At 34.9% G+C, this 15,006-nt stretch overlaps 1 protein-coding gene across 1 annotated transcript in view; it reads right to left on the bottom strand.

Moving 5' to 3' along the window:
- The window catches only part of LOC144477162 (klarsicht protein-like), a 126,081-nt gene that overhangs the window by 89,666 nt on the left and 21,409 nt on the right, over positions 1 to 15,006 (bottom strand). Inside the window, exons 4-7 of the mRNA XM_078194650.1 lie at positions 12,614 to 13,175; positions 7,381 to 7,811; positions 4,320 to 4,449; positions 974 to 1,438 (exon numbers count right to left, since the gene is read on the bottom strand). Of these exons, the coding sequence (XP_078050776.1) occupies positions 974 to 1,438; positions 4,320 to 4,449; positions 7,381 to 7,811; positions 12,614 to 13,175 (1,588 nt within the window). The remainder of the gene's footprint in view (positions 1 to 973; positions 1,439 to 4,319; positions 4,450 to 7,380; positions 7,812 to 12,613; positions 13,176 to 15,006) is intronic.

The following is a 15,006-nucleotide window of genomic DNA, read 5'->3' as shown; positions in this document are numbered from 1 at the left end:
TTATGAAATTTTACATTGTACAATGTATGTCTGCATTCATAGTTCGTCTTTTCAAAAAAAGGAAATTAAATTTCCATCTTCTTGATTCAATTGTTGAAATATTTAATGGCAAAGTTTCCTTTTAACTCTGGAAAAGATACACGTTTGATTGATTATTTTAAAGTTACTAAAAATTAGGAGATTATATACAGAAAATTTCAAACTGCAGCAAAGTTATCATTGAAAATGGAGAATATGAGATCAATTATTAGTTAAATACATAGAATTTTTCACGAAAGATACATAAATAATAATTCTCGCAATGAAAATGTGAATATCAGAAAGATATATTTTATAATTCACACCTTCATTCATAATATTATTTCTTCAAAAATATATTTATTAATTAAATTGAACTTCATCTACAATTTAAAATTAAAACAAAATTAATAATAAAATGAGCTAATGTTTATGAAAATAATAAAGCTAACTTTATTAATTTCAATTCAGAGATAATTTTCAAATAATCAACTACAAATGTACTCCCAGTAAAAAAAAGACAAATTCTGACATTAAATATCTCAAAAACTATCACCCTGACCCCAAGAAAAGATATCTTTATATTTTAAGCTTTACCACCAGTACAATCTCAAATACATATTTAACAATAATCACTGAAAATTCAATAGCAAATCCAGATTTATGCTTAAATATCTGAGTAACGTTTAGAAACCTCTCCACGTAATTTAAAATTAAAAACTGACAATTTCATTTCCAAAGATTCCGACTAACAAGAAACGTCCGAGACTACGATTAGATGCCTGCCAAATCTGAGATGTTGCACAGTGTCGTGTGTTCCGTAATTACGTTTAGCATCGTCCAGCGTCTAGAGGATCGGATCAGCTATTACAGGCTGGTGGAACTTTCTCATAAACCGGCGGTGTTCAGGAGTTTCCTCGCATCGCGCTTGCGGAGAGACAGTACACATCTTTACCTGATAATTATCCCAAGCCTGATCGGAGAACGAGTTGTTGCCTAGGCTGTTCATCTCCACGTCGCTGTCGACGTTCAGCTGATGATTGGGCAGCCCCTTGTTGCTGAGAACGGTGTCGAGCAGGTTATCGTTGTACGGGAAGCAGCCGCGCGTGCAATTGCGCTGATCCTCGCCCTCGGTTTCGGACGTGGAAGCCACCGAACTGCAGCAGGGTAACCTGAACGGCGGCGTCGGGTCACTGACTATCGTCCTCTCGGCCGAGAGTTGCTGATGGGCGGTGCACCCCGAAAACGAGCCGGACTTCACCAGCATCGTCAACCGGCCGTGACAATCCCGCGAGATCGTGCGGATCGATCGACTTCCGCTCAACTTTCGGGCAGATCTCTGCTGGTTCGACGAGCTGCCGTCGCTCCCGGCGGAATTGTTCACGTTCACGCCCTCCGAACTCGACTCGCTTTTGCGACCCTGTATTATCAAAAACAAAAAAAAAACATGCGCGAGTGTAAAATGTATCCGATTCAACCAGATATCGCTGCGCAATCTGTTTTTTAGAGAATTTTGTACGATAATTAGTAAAGCAGGTGCATGCATGAAGTACATTACGAACTATAGTTCAACGTTCTATACAAATGATGATGTTAAATTGATGTTCTTCGTGTTAATGGGGTTTACTTACATTTCTGATAAAATATCGTGATATCGCTCTACTAAAGTTTCTACCGTGCTTGACGATATTGTTGAACATATTGTTCAATCGTGTTGTTAGTCCCCACAATGTAGATGAATCCTGATGAATGAATCTCTTGTTGCCTACATTGCTCTTATAGCATAGTCCTATCGTGTTATTGTTGCTCTCACGTATTCTACTTTTTTTCAGTCGTGTTGATGTCATCTGTGCATATCGTTGGTAAAACATTATTGAATTGTGGTTGAAATGACAGCGTTTTTCTGTCTTCTACATTGTTCACTAGATCATACTAAATTACGTCGTTTTTTATACTTTTCTGACAAATATACAAGTTTGACATGTCTAATAGTTTTTTCAATTATCTACTGTAGTTTTATTATACTTAAATAATACGATAGAGAGTATAGTAAACGATGCGACGATAGTATTTAGCATACTAACGCCTGTCAAAGTAATCGTGATAGTATGAAAGTGACAATTCGATAGTGTAAATGTACAATTGTACAAATGTACAATATAGTAAATTGTCCCCCAATTTGTACACAAAAGTTAACAATTAGGGAAGCAGAAATACGATTATTTGTTGCTTTTATACCTGTCGACGAATCTGTTTTACTTATAGTTGTTTAATAATCGTATATTCTCTTTGCAAATTGACCACTTTTATTTACAAGCAGAGGAACAAGTAGGGAAAATTTATTATACTACTTCAATAGTAAATTCATAGTAAAAATTCCTATAACAATATTGCTCCAAAGAATACTACAGAAATAAATAATATCGATTGACGGCAGAAATTCCGAGTTAATTACTAATCACTTACACCCAAGATTATTTTAATTCTCAAATAAATTAAACTGAATTAAATTAGTTAAATTAATTCAACCTACAGTATTTTTACAAACATTGATATAATTGCCTTTACTAGATACATATAAAAGTGTAGAATTCTACTATCCAACAATTTCTTGAATACGGAAAAATTTAATAACGCGAAAATGTTTTCGAAAATAGTGTAGCAATTTATGGTGCAAAAATAAAAAAAAAATGGTGGCAGCATCGCCTCATAATTGCCAATCGAATTCGAAGGCTTAAGTTATGCCTTCAATATTCCAGGTAATAGTTATTATCCAGAATGGAATTAAAAACAACATCAGTGGCTGAAATAACTACCCGACCACCCTAACTATTAAAATATAATGAGCCTCAGGTAATTGCAACGGGGTGGAACGCTATATCACAACTTTCGATATATCTCGGATTTCTCCTATCGAAATACCAACCCATAGCACGTCACGCTATTGTACCGAAAGCAGATACCTCCGCGAACCTGCTCGCTTCTCATGGAAGAAAGGGATAGGGTGATAAGTCCTGATCATGCTATGCTGATAAGTTTCAGCATAATATTCACTGTTAATAACATGCCGATGATAGACTCGGCTGTGTTCCTAGTCTATCATGAACCCCGTTTACATTATACGACGCGAATATACACTGTGTCGTTCAGATAAATAATTTTAGAAGCTCGATGGACTTTATCTACTACTAGCCAGTTATCGTAGATTTTTTGGTGGACTATTCATTAGGTTAACAACATGTTAATTTCTTATTCTGGCGTTTCACATGTTTTCGACAAAATTATTTATATTATGAAAGATGTAAATTTTGAGTAACTAATTCGTGTTCGTCAAATTCATTTAAATGGAGTTTAATTTTTGTTATTGTTCATACTGAACGTGGTATTGGAAATATACTGAAATTTTCATTTCTATCAAAGCTATTATAATTCAAATTTATAACAAGAATTAGACAGTATTTTTAGAAATATTCTAAAAATGAAATTATGTCTACATTAAAACTTGAATTCTTTTTCATGTAATTCCATTTGACATCTGATTATGGAAAAAGTATTAAGTTATAGCAGTGATTTATGCAATAAAATTGCGCAATTAATTATACTGACAAAATAATTCAATCACAGTATAATTAAATCACATTGTAATTCCGATCTCCGTTCAAATAAATTACAATGTAATTCATAGTTGTGATTGGAGTGAGGCCGCAACTATGTTTCAATTAATAAGTCGATTTAAAATACATAATAAACACACAAGTAATAACAGAGAAAGATACGGAGAAATAATTCACCTATAATAAATAACACGCATAGTAATTCACCTACAACGCAGGAGAACTACTATGAAATTGATACACGATGTAATAAAATTACAGTGTAATTCGATTAGCACAACTATGCTTGTAGTTGATTAAATAACTTGCACTGTTCTAGCAGAACACTATACTTCCAGTAATTTTCAATGATTTACAATACGAATATAAATTCGTATTAGAAAGCATGAAAAATTCATGAAGAATGTTACAGACAAAATGTGTCATCAAAACCACGAGTCAACAAGCCTGTACCACCCGCGGACCAATTAAAAGCGTTTAACGCGTTTCAAATGCATCAAGAGAGTCAGTTCCAATGGAATTGATATTTCTCGTACGTGATAGCGTCGACAATGAAGAGGATAATAAGTGTATTAGCAAGCTTAGGTGTACTGTGCTGGTCGAAAATGGTGGACGTGAAATATGCTTGGACGCGATTCGCTGATTCATTGGATTGCAAAAAGGTTGCATGCGAGAACACGTTCTTACCAGGGTCTTCTTGCGCAGCCTGCTTTTCTTCCGACGCAACGAGCTGTTTCGTACCACACGGCCATCATGGCAAATGATCGATTCCTCCAGCAGCGTGGATGTTGAGTTATTGAATGATTTGCGTGATCCCCTATAATCAGAAATACAAGACCGAAAGGGTCAAGAGAAGGCTAAAGCTAGTGTTTCAGAGAAAGTAGGGATTTGCGGTGATACGGTTTCAATCGCGTGCATCAATAAAATCGAACGGATTGATATATGGTAGACACCATAGAAGGATAGCGATATTTTACCACAGAGTTTTCCTGGAAAGGGAGTTGAAATGTCCTTTATTTTATCAAGCAAACTGCATGTTCAATTTAATCGAGGTGATCGTCAAGGAAAATTAATACAACTTTGTGCCCAAATATATTTATAACGCTATTAATGTTTCAAGTTATTAAAGATAGATATTATTTCGAATTTTGTTGCGATTTTGAAGAAAAATGTTTCGCTGAAACAATTAAACGAGAATCGTTCAATTATTTAAAAGAAACGTGACGAAAGGATAATTAAAGTTTTAAGCGATATTTTAATAAAATTTGAACAGAAAATTATATATTTGAAGAATTATTTTTCATTTTTTTGCTGATCTATAGTATCTCCTTAATTTTATTAGGATATGCAAAATTTAAGAATGTTTAAAAAGTTATTTCTGTCCTTTTTTAATACGATGCAATAAGGTAGTTCAGTTTTATGACGTTTTAATTGTCTATTTGAAATTTTTCAAAAAAGGCGACGAGACTGTTATGTAATAATTATAGTGTGGATGTTTATTCATTTATGGCATATGCGTCTTTTTAAATTTCAAAAAACCTATAAATTGACAAGGACTAAGAGTATTTACACTAAATTCTTCGAATAAAGAATCTTTTAGTCAATGAAGGAGATATTCGTTGACTTCTAATTTTTCAGTAGTAACAAATGAAAAATAATATACGGGTCAAAATGTACTAATTATTTATTTCACTGTTAATAAAGATTGTAATAAACAGAATTTATTTTCTCGTTCTTTGAAACGATTTATGAAACCATTGCTTCTACAGTATAATTTGTCAAAGTTTGCAGCTTCGATGCAGTTATAACAATATTGAATAGTTGCAACTTGAAGCAATAGAGGAAGAATAGAAAATATTGCAAATATCGATGTATTATCTTTAATGTATTAAAATGTTTAAAGAAAGAGAAAACGTGCTATACAGTTTCCATTTCTTGCAATTTATGCAGGCAGTTCTTATTTTGCACACAAATCTGCAAGTCCAGTAATTAGTATTAATACACAACGTCTAGCACAATAAGGTCAAATACCGTTTAAGTCTGTAAAGGGGCAAGTGGAGCACATGTTGAAACCTACCAAGAAACGTGTCTTGCGAGGTAACAGACATTTATCATCGTTTAAAAAGCTGGAACATTTCAATCTCTTCAACAATTTTCGAGGGAAATACTTTTCTTCTGACCTATTATTATTTTTTCTATATAAATAGAAGTCTAAACAACCGCTTAATTAACCAAAAGCGCAATTCGTTCGAAAGGGTTCCAAGCAAATTTACCAAATATTTCTGATACAAGAATGTAATTGGTAAAGGAATATTGATGATCAGTAAAACATTGTTGTCATCGTGATTAAGAGAACATGCTTCCTTTGTTAATTTAAAATGTTTGATTAGATTAAGAGGAAGATATCTTGTAATTCCAAGCTGTGTTATGCTGATAGGAATGCGTATAAAATTGCAATTTTTAATCATGTACTAATAGAAAATTCCAACAGTCGATATTTGCACTTATAGCAACGGATGACTACATTTAAAACAATAATCCAGAAATTCATAGTTGCTATGTAGCATAGTTGTAGAACAAACATTAATTAACGCGTGAATAACTTCGACGCGGTAAGCTATGAATTATTTGATAAATAAGATAGACGTAAGCAGTTTAAAGATAAGTTAAAAATAACTGCTTCACAATTCATGATTCAAATAAATATTCCATAACCATTTGATAAAATTCCAAGTTTGAACTGTTCGATCTTTAAACAACAAATTTTTGTTATTTTCTAATCTAAGTTTTAATTTTCAAACAACCAGTTTTAATTATTAATTGTTAACAAGAAGTTCAATGAGACAATTAATCTTGATATTTAAGTGGTAAGTTTAAAAAGAAAAATATAAGAAAATTAATTCACAAGAATGTGAATCGATTTAGTTATGGTTGCAATATACAAACATACGCTAATTCATACTTCCGAATTTTCACTTTCCAGGAAATAGTTTAAATTATTAGATATTGATATAGACTACGAATCGTTAACAAAAACTCACTTGTTCTAGTAATAAACTTTAATAGACTGGAACAAATGTAGCATGTCTTTCTAATAATTACACTCCAAGTATTTATACAAAGTAAAAATTGTTTGCATCAAATGCGGTACCAAGGGTAGCCACGTGCAATTTGTTTTCTCTCTTAAACAATTTGAATATATTGAACTAACACATCAATATTCTGAATTCTTACAAACTTCTTGCCACTTTATGTTTCTAATTAATTTTCCATTGCTCTCCCATTTGACAAATAAAAAAGAAATTGTAATTAAAACTGCTCTCAAATATTATACTAAAAAATAAAACACTGTACTGTAAAAGAGTGAGTAAATAAAATAATAATATATTACAAATTTTATGTACCTATAATTTAAAAATAAGAGAATAATTAGAAAATGTGACAAGTTAGTAAAATGAATATATAAGGAAAACTTTTATATTATAGTGTATTAATAATAAATAAGTATTTATTTTTACCATAAATTCATAAAATCCGTGAAAAATCATAATTCATTAAATTCATTAAATTCATCATAAGTTCATAAAATTCGCAAATTATCACAAATGCATAGTTGAAGAAAAACCCAGAAAGAAGCAGATTCGTAAATATGTCAATCGACAATCAACAAGTTCAGCGGATTCGAAGATGGCCGACGCTCGGCCAGAAAGAAAACTGGGTCCAAAAGAACGTATATGCAGTTACTCACGTGTTATCTAGGGACACAGATTTGGTCGGCGGTGTGGAGATCAGCTGATGGAGCGCCGTTTCGGATATGGAGAACTGCGATATGGAGTCGTTGGTCTGGTTCAAACCGGAAGCGTTCCCGATCTGCGAGATGCAGGAGACGCTCCACGGCCTGGGGCCGTTCGCCTTCTGTTTCGAACGCATCACCACCTTCGGCGTGCTGGAGTCGACCATCATCGGATGAGACTCGTTCACCGGCGTCTTATCCGGATCGTCGAAGATCTCTTGCGACACCGACTGCGACGTGCAACCGAGCAGCGCACCTTCGAAACGCCGATAAGTAGCGACGCTGCTCTGCAGATCCTCCGACGAGACCGACTGCCTCTCCCCGTCGGACTCCTCCGTCGTGTACTCGCCGCTGGCATCGCAGCTATCCAACGGCTGTAATTCGCGCTGATTACAATTGTTGCGAAACCTTATAATTCCCCTTAGCCCTCGTTACAAACGGCGCGCGCGCGTGACCGAAGCCGAGGACTCGGCAAACATAAACGTTCCGGCATTACGCCATTACACCCGCGCGTCTCCCGCGCACTTGACTTTTGCAACACTGGTAGCCGGCTACTTTCGTTTCACTTTGTGGCTTCCATTTTATCCGACGTTTAACCCACACCTTCGCGGTGCGTTTTATCATCACGAACGAATAGAGAAACAATTAACTTGTCCGATCAAAGCCGTCCGGAGCTGAACGTTGTTCGAATAACCAGTACAAACTTATTTGCAAAATTTAGTCGATGTGTTGTTCTAATACAATTTTTTTTGAAAAATTTATTCGATACATTAGTCGCATAAAATTTTATTTGAAGAATTTATTAGATACATTTGTTAAGGATTCTATAACGATTGGGTTTATGACGCGTACGCGACTTCCGGTTATTTTTGAGCTGCGGAGCCTTTTTGGCAATTTACGTATTTTAATCATCTGGCACCATAAACCAGGAGAAAGACGCCAAGCCCGAGACGAGACATCGAACCCTTAGGCTTTCTCCCGGTGCTCAATAGCCATTTGACGTATCATAAACCCCGTGCACCGTGGGAATTAACGGACGCCAAGCGACCCTGTGCAGCCAGCGAATTTGGGGGAAACCCAAGGCATCGACCTTCGGAAACAATATTCCGAAGGGGGTTCTTGGTCTTTTGCAACTAATTTCGTATTAGCTGATAGGTGTTCGCCTCGTAAGAAAAAGTAGAGATAAGAGTCTTCGTGGAACGCGGACAGCTACGAAGACGCCAGAGTCAATCCAAAGTCAATTCGAAAGTACAACAACGAAACATGATAGAAACCCGCCTTAAATAAGCGTTAATTGTTTATTAAAATAAAGCAAAATACTTTCAATATCAGAGCGTGTTCATCGAACCAGCGACAAATCAACCTTCGCTCTAAACAGTGATCCTTCGAGCCGGATCACGCACGCTTTAAACAACGTTACTCAATTAAAATTTTATTCGGCGAATTTATTTGTATATAATTTTGTTTGAAGAATTTATTCGACGTATTATTGAAAACAGAATCTGTATATAATTTGATTTGAGGCTAAAAATATACAAATTGGAAACAATAAAAGGTTTTTAAATACTTTTCAAAAAGCTATCATTGTCTCGTAGTATGCATACCTATCTTTGTTATACATGCATAATATACATACTCGAATAATGACATCACTTTAAAGATTTTCAAATTATTAATGGAATAACGAAATGTGCATCTGGATCTTGTATCTTATAATTTCTGAACAAAATTAGTAATTCTTGTGAAAGCCTTCTAGTTTTCGTTGCTATTTAGAAGTAAACAATGAAGGAAACAATAAAATATCCTATAAGTATAAATATTTATTCGATAAATAGTAAATAACGTTTTAAGGAAAATATAAAATCACAGAACGTTGATAACGATGAGTGTTTAGATAAAATTTGTTAATGAGAAATTTATTATGAAAGAAAAATAGTTAATTTTGAAAATGCCATGAACAAGTTTCGTTGGCAATGTCAAAGAAAAGATATCAAATAATAGAAGAAAGAAGAACTGTATTAATACAGTTTAATAAGAAAAATAATTTAAAAAAAACACTTCACTAAATTGTCAGAGATTTTATAAAATAACAATTGCTGATTTTGAAAGCACCGTAATTGTTAACCAATGTAAGAGAACAGAGTACTAAGAGTCAAATGAACGCTTTTCCAAGAAAATTACACGAATTTGGTTGATTACACGATTTCATTATAAATGTTATTGATCAACCGATGCATTAAAGTGCAATGAAAGAATAATCGAACCTTGCGGAGCTAAAGTGATTTCCAGAGGTAATACATGTTAAATATCTCCCATCGTTGCGTGTGGTACGAAGATCACAGTATACCTTAGCATGTTATTAGCCTGACGTTAGTAGAAGTTCTCACGTCTCCTAGTAACATAACTCGTTCGTTTTCACACAGCACGCGATGAATGAAAGCGAAACAGGCATGTTACCCAAACGATACATTACTTCTGCCTCTAAATGGATTAACATCTCGTCTGTGTTTACTATTATATAGGTTCACCATTTATGTTTTATTGCTCCAGCGTCTACGCCTATCGCGTCGCGTACCATCTCGAAGAAGCGTTGTTGCATCTTCGGCTAGTAATTTTCGATGTAATCGAAAGTTCGCTTTAGAACCGTTGTTTGTAACATTTACGGGATTGCTGTTACGAAACAGTTGCCTGAACGCGTTCTCTTATCGCTGGAAGTTCATTATTATTACTATTATTATAGTACGATAATTAACACGTTCGTCGCCGACAATTAGACACTAAAACCCCCACATAATTAAAGTAATTTAATTAATTAAAATAAAACTAAAAATTTCACATTTATCATAGGGGATGACGTTAGAACTCTTTCGCATTCGAAAGATCATAGTCGAATTTATTTTGCTCGAATAGATTGCAATAAAAATAAATTTTCAAAATTGGTCAGAAATTAGTGTCACCCAGATATGGGTGACGCGGCAACGAACGTGTTCGTCGGTAAATTATTGTCTAAAGACATGGAACATTCAATATTTGAAGTAATTCATCTCGGATACAATAGAGATTTCACTTGCATTGCATTGATAGAAAATTTATCCAAAGTTTATTGACAGTCGCGTTTTAATATTTCACAATTGATAAACTTCCTGCAATAATATTTACTGTCGGATAAAAAAACGGCTTTCACCAATGCCAACTATTGACCCTTACTGAATGGCACTCTCTTTTTGCACAAACATCGCACACGTTTGCGCCGACAGTTCTGCATAGAGATCGTAGAATGCAACAAAAATGAATGAACGACAACTCTGCTCTCCTAACGGTATAAGAAGAGTCGTAAAGTAACATAAACTGTACGCAAAGATAATTAAACATCTGAAGAAATTAATAGTTTCGAAAGTGCCGTATTATTTCCTACTTTATCACGTATTATAGTTCTTTACGTTACAACACCGTCGTCTGTTTACTGTTTTATTACTGTCGATAAGAAGTATTTATATTCTATTTAAATTGCAAGATTAATATACTTCACGATAATAAAATATATCATTTTCTTTATCGTAATTTATTTCTGTTATACGGACTACACAATTCTCGATATTAATAACATTTGTCGTTCATTGAAAACTATTTGTAATTGGAACATTCGTCTTCCATTAAAAATAATTGTCTTTTATTCAATATAAATATGTTGTTTTACTAAAAACAAATTTCTGTTTCTTTTAATATTGGAATATTTTATAATATCTTTAAATATTTGTTTTTCATATTAATTATTTATCTTTCGTTTCTTTATCATCCATATAAATTATTTGTCTTTCGATTAGATAATATGTCTTTTATTTAAGCTATTTGTCTTCCATTAAAATTATTTGTGGCATTTTTAACGAAAAACTCTTTATAGTTGTTATATTAGAGTAGAGATACCGCAACAAATATACGCTCTATTGTTCTTTCATTTTTATTATTGTGAAGTAAAATATTTTAGAATATATTACATCGTTAAGAGAAACGATCAATCCCTTATCACTATTTTAATCATTATTGATAATTAATGTGCGTCAAGACTTGTAAAGACAAATTTTTCGTTTAGTTAATTTGTACTTTAACATAATTCATTTCAATGACAATCTAATTTTCGAATATTAGAAAAATGTGTACATGAGAATTGCAATTGAGATTTTGCAATAACATATTCGTCGCAACGTTTTGATATTATTACATGGTAATTTCAAATATGGAAATTCAACTTTGTTATTCGGTAATCCGAACACATTAAAATGAAAATTAATAATAAATAAAAATCAAATTTCTAAATAGTTGCGTTCAAATAAAAACTCAGACATGGATAATGATTAATGTAATGCTAAATACAGTGGAATGAACAATTACTTTTCACATCGACATTATACAGGGTGTCCCATCAAACTCTGTCACCCTTGATCGTTCTCATAATTGCAACATCAACGAAAAAAAAATTGTCCGAGAGATAGTTATGTTATTTCAGACGGATAAGTAGATCATAATTCACAACATTGGTACAGCAAATAATAATAAAATGAAGGACAAATATCCAACGCGTTTTGAAATAATTCAATTTTCTGTGTTTCTGCGATCAACGAATAATGGCTTGTAAAACAATTATCTTCGTTCGCCGAGACATATAACATTTTATTCGCGAATGAAATACCCGTGAATGTGTTGAGGATTATACACGTAATTATCAATAAAACACCAACGTGTGTGTATGCGAAAGAGATGGAGAGATTATTTTATAGAGAATTGGAAACTTGATAGAAGTGTTAATTGGCGATTATTGTTTGCAAGACCGTGTAGAGAGAATGCAGTTTTAAATGGAGAAGATATTGAATATGAATTAATCATTGATCACAATATTAGCAATGTATAGTACGTCTGTTAAAAAATATTACTTTCCATTAGTTAAATGCTCCATCATTGTTTCAACAAAATTAATATAAATCCAACAGAATGGCCTATCTGCAAATAAATGATTCGCGAATAATTTATATCAAATAGCGACTAATTTTATTCAAACATTTATTCGTTCGAATAATAGTGCACGTAAAAGGTTATTCGAACAACGTAGAACTTGTGCCCGTAACTATCCAGCCCGTTAGAATTCCGGGCGTTCCGAGTCCTCGCGCAGGTGTAGCAATTAAAAGCGACTTACCTGCAAGGTGGAGGACAGCCGTCCTTCGTGGCCGCGGATCGAGTTCAGCTTCAGCCACTCCTTGATGCGAGCGTACTTCGCGCGATGATTGTTCGACGCAATACCCTTGTCGTCGAGGATCAGCGGGGGAAACGTCTTGTTAACACCGGCCCGTCTCTCGTCCCCGACCAATTTCTCGACCTCCTTGATGAGCCTCTGGATGCTCGTCTTGTCGTTTCGCGTCTCGTCGTCGCTGTCCTTTCCGCGCTGCGAGGACGCGTCGGTTTCGTTTGACGTCTCGTCGACGCACTCCATCGCGACCTCTTTCACAGGCTTCACGGTCGTTTTCGCGTTGTCCTCGCCGCGTCCTGGGCAACCCGGCGTTGTCTCGCCGAAGTCCAGACGCACCAGGACATTCGTTTCACGCTGCTCCGAGACGTCGCCGGCGGCGGCGGACGCCGTGTACGTCCACTCCTCCTCGGACGAGTCCTCCGCGACGATCGCGGGCTCCTCGTTCTGCTCGGAGTCGGTGTCCAAGTGACGGAAGTAGAAGGTCGCGCAGTTCTTCGACTTCCTGTCGGATCTGATCAAAGGTAACGCGGTCAGCGATGCTCCATATTCGCGTGTCGACATTAACCCTTTCGCTTCCGCAGCTCGATCCGACGATGCGTCGTCATCGAACGGAAGCACGCGCCAGAAACGCGCGTGGTTTTCGTGTATACGTTTTTCAAATCTTAAATAATTACTATGCGAAAAATTAACGAAAAATTTGTCATCGATCACCGATGACGCTAAAAGCGAAAGAGTTAACCAATTTTCCGTACCATTTTCGACACAGTTATCAACAATCTTAAACTACAACATATAATGTTGTAACATATTATAATAAAATATATTCTAATATATTGATATTATTTATATGTAATAGTAAATGTTGTAATTATTGTTCGACAGCAGAAACAATTAAACTGTCTCTAAAATAGAAATCCAAAACCAGTTCCAAATTAGTTCCAAATTAAATATTTTTACTTCATTCATTTATTATCTTTTTTGTTATTTTCAACTAATTGGGCCGACTAATTCTTTTATCGCCAGTTTTAAGATACTTTAAAAATGGTGATGCAATAATTATTAATCACATTGCGAAGCTTGTGCATTTATGACAAAAATGAATAGATTGACCATAAAATAATAGAAACATTTGAAGTATTTATAAACCCTAAGCGTTCTAATTAAAATTTTTGTTTCCCATAAACATCGATAGCGTACTTCACAGTACTGAATGAACTTGTTATAAACAATCTGCAGACTTTCATGCGAAATAAACATTGACTAAGTTAATCATAAGAAACGTGAGCCTGATAAAAATGTGTTCCTTCTTATAGTTATTTTAATAAGTTACACATGGCATAACGATATCTTCAAATTCTTCTAATAACTTCACAGTTTCGTATTTGACCTAATTATTCTTGTCGAAAATGCATAAATTCCTCGGTCTAGTGATAAACATGGAAGAAACTATCATCGACGGTATCGACTGTCGTTAAGAAATGAATAAAAATTAAAAGTGTTGACAATTTAATCAACCAAGAGGTAATATCCACCTCAGGAAAGCCACATGTTAGAAACCAGAATTTTCTCTACCCTGACCGGAGTTGTATATTAAAATTAAGCAATCTACGAAAGTAATGTACGATTGAAAACATAATTTTGTTTCCCCGAAGTTCCATTTAAACCAGTTTCCAAACATCTAGACATCATTGAAACACTATTTGGTAATATAGATAAGTGACAAATTACAGCACTCCACGGTTCGCAAAGAAGGATGCGGCGAAAGATAAGAAAGGCGCCTCATCTAGAATTTTCTCTTTAAGTAAATGGGTTAACTTCAACCGATGCTGAAGCCTTTGCCTGACCGCTTTTAGCGTCTGCAGACCGGAATCATATCAGATCAGGACACGTATCTAGGCAGGTACATGTTCGGAGAGTGCGAGTGAACGATGGAGAAGCAGCTGGTCTGAGTAGGTTATGAAAACATGTTTGGATATCAAGATTTCGACGAGGATCTAGACGTCGGACGTTCCATAAATCCAGTTCCAGGAACTGATCCGGACAGCACATGCATCAAATGCGGGCAGAAAGCCGGACGTTTGCGCGGCCGCCGCGGCGCTTTGAACCGAATCGCTCAATTGAACGGAAATGATGGAACTATTCTGGAGAAAAAGTTTCGAGGAAACAATTCCAAACAAATAGTTCCAAGGAAACAATTCCGGAGGAATAATTTTGAAAGAACGATTGTAAAGGAACAATTCCGAAGAAACAATTCCAAAGAAACAATTATCAAGAAACAATTCTCAAGAAGCAATTCCGAAGAAACAATTCCAAAGAAACAATTCCAAAAAATAGTTCTAATG

This window comes from Augochlora pura, chromosome 11 (assembly GCF_028453695.1).
Source record: "Augochlora pura isolate Apur16 chromosome 11, APUR_v2.2.1, whole genome shotgun sequence".
In the NCBI taxonomy this organism is placed as follows: Eukaryota; Metazoa; Arthropoda; class Insecta; order Hymenoptera; family Halictidae; genus Augochlora; species Augochlora pura.
This window is presented reverse-complemented; position numbering and strand designations above follow the sequence as displayed.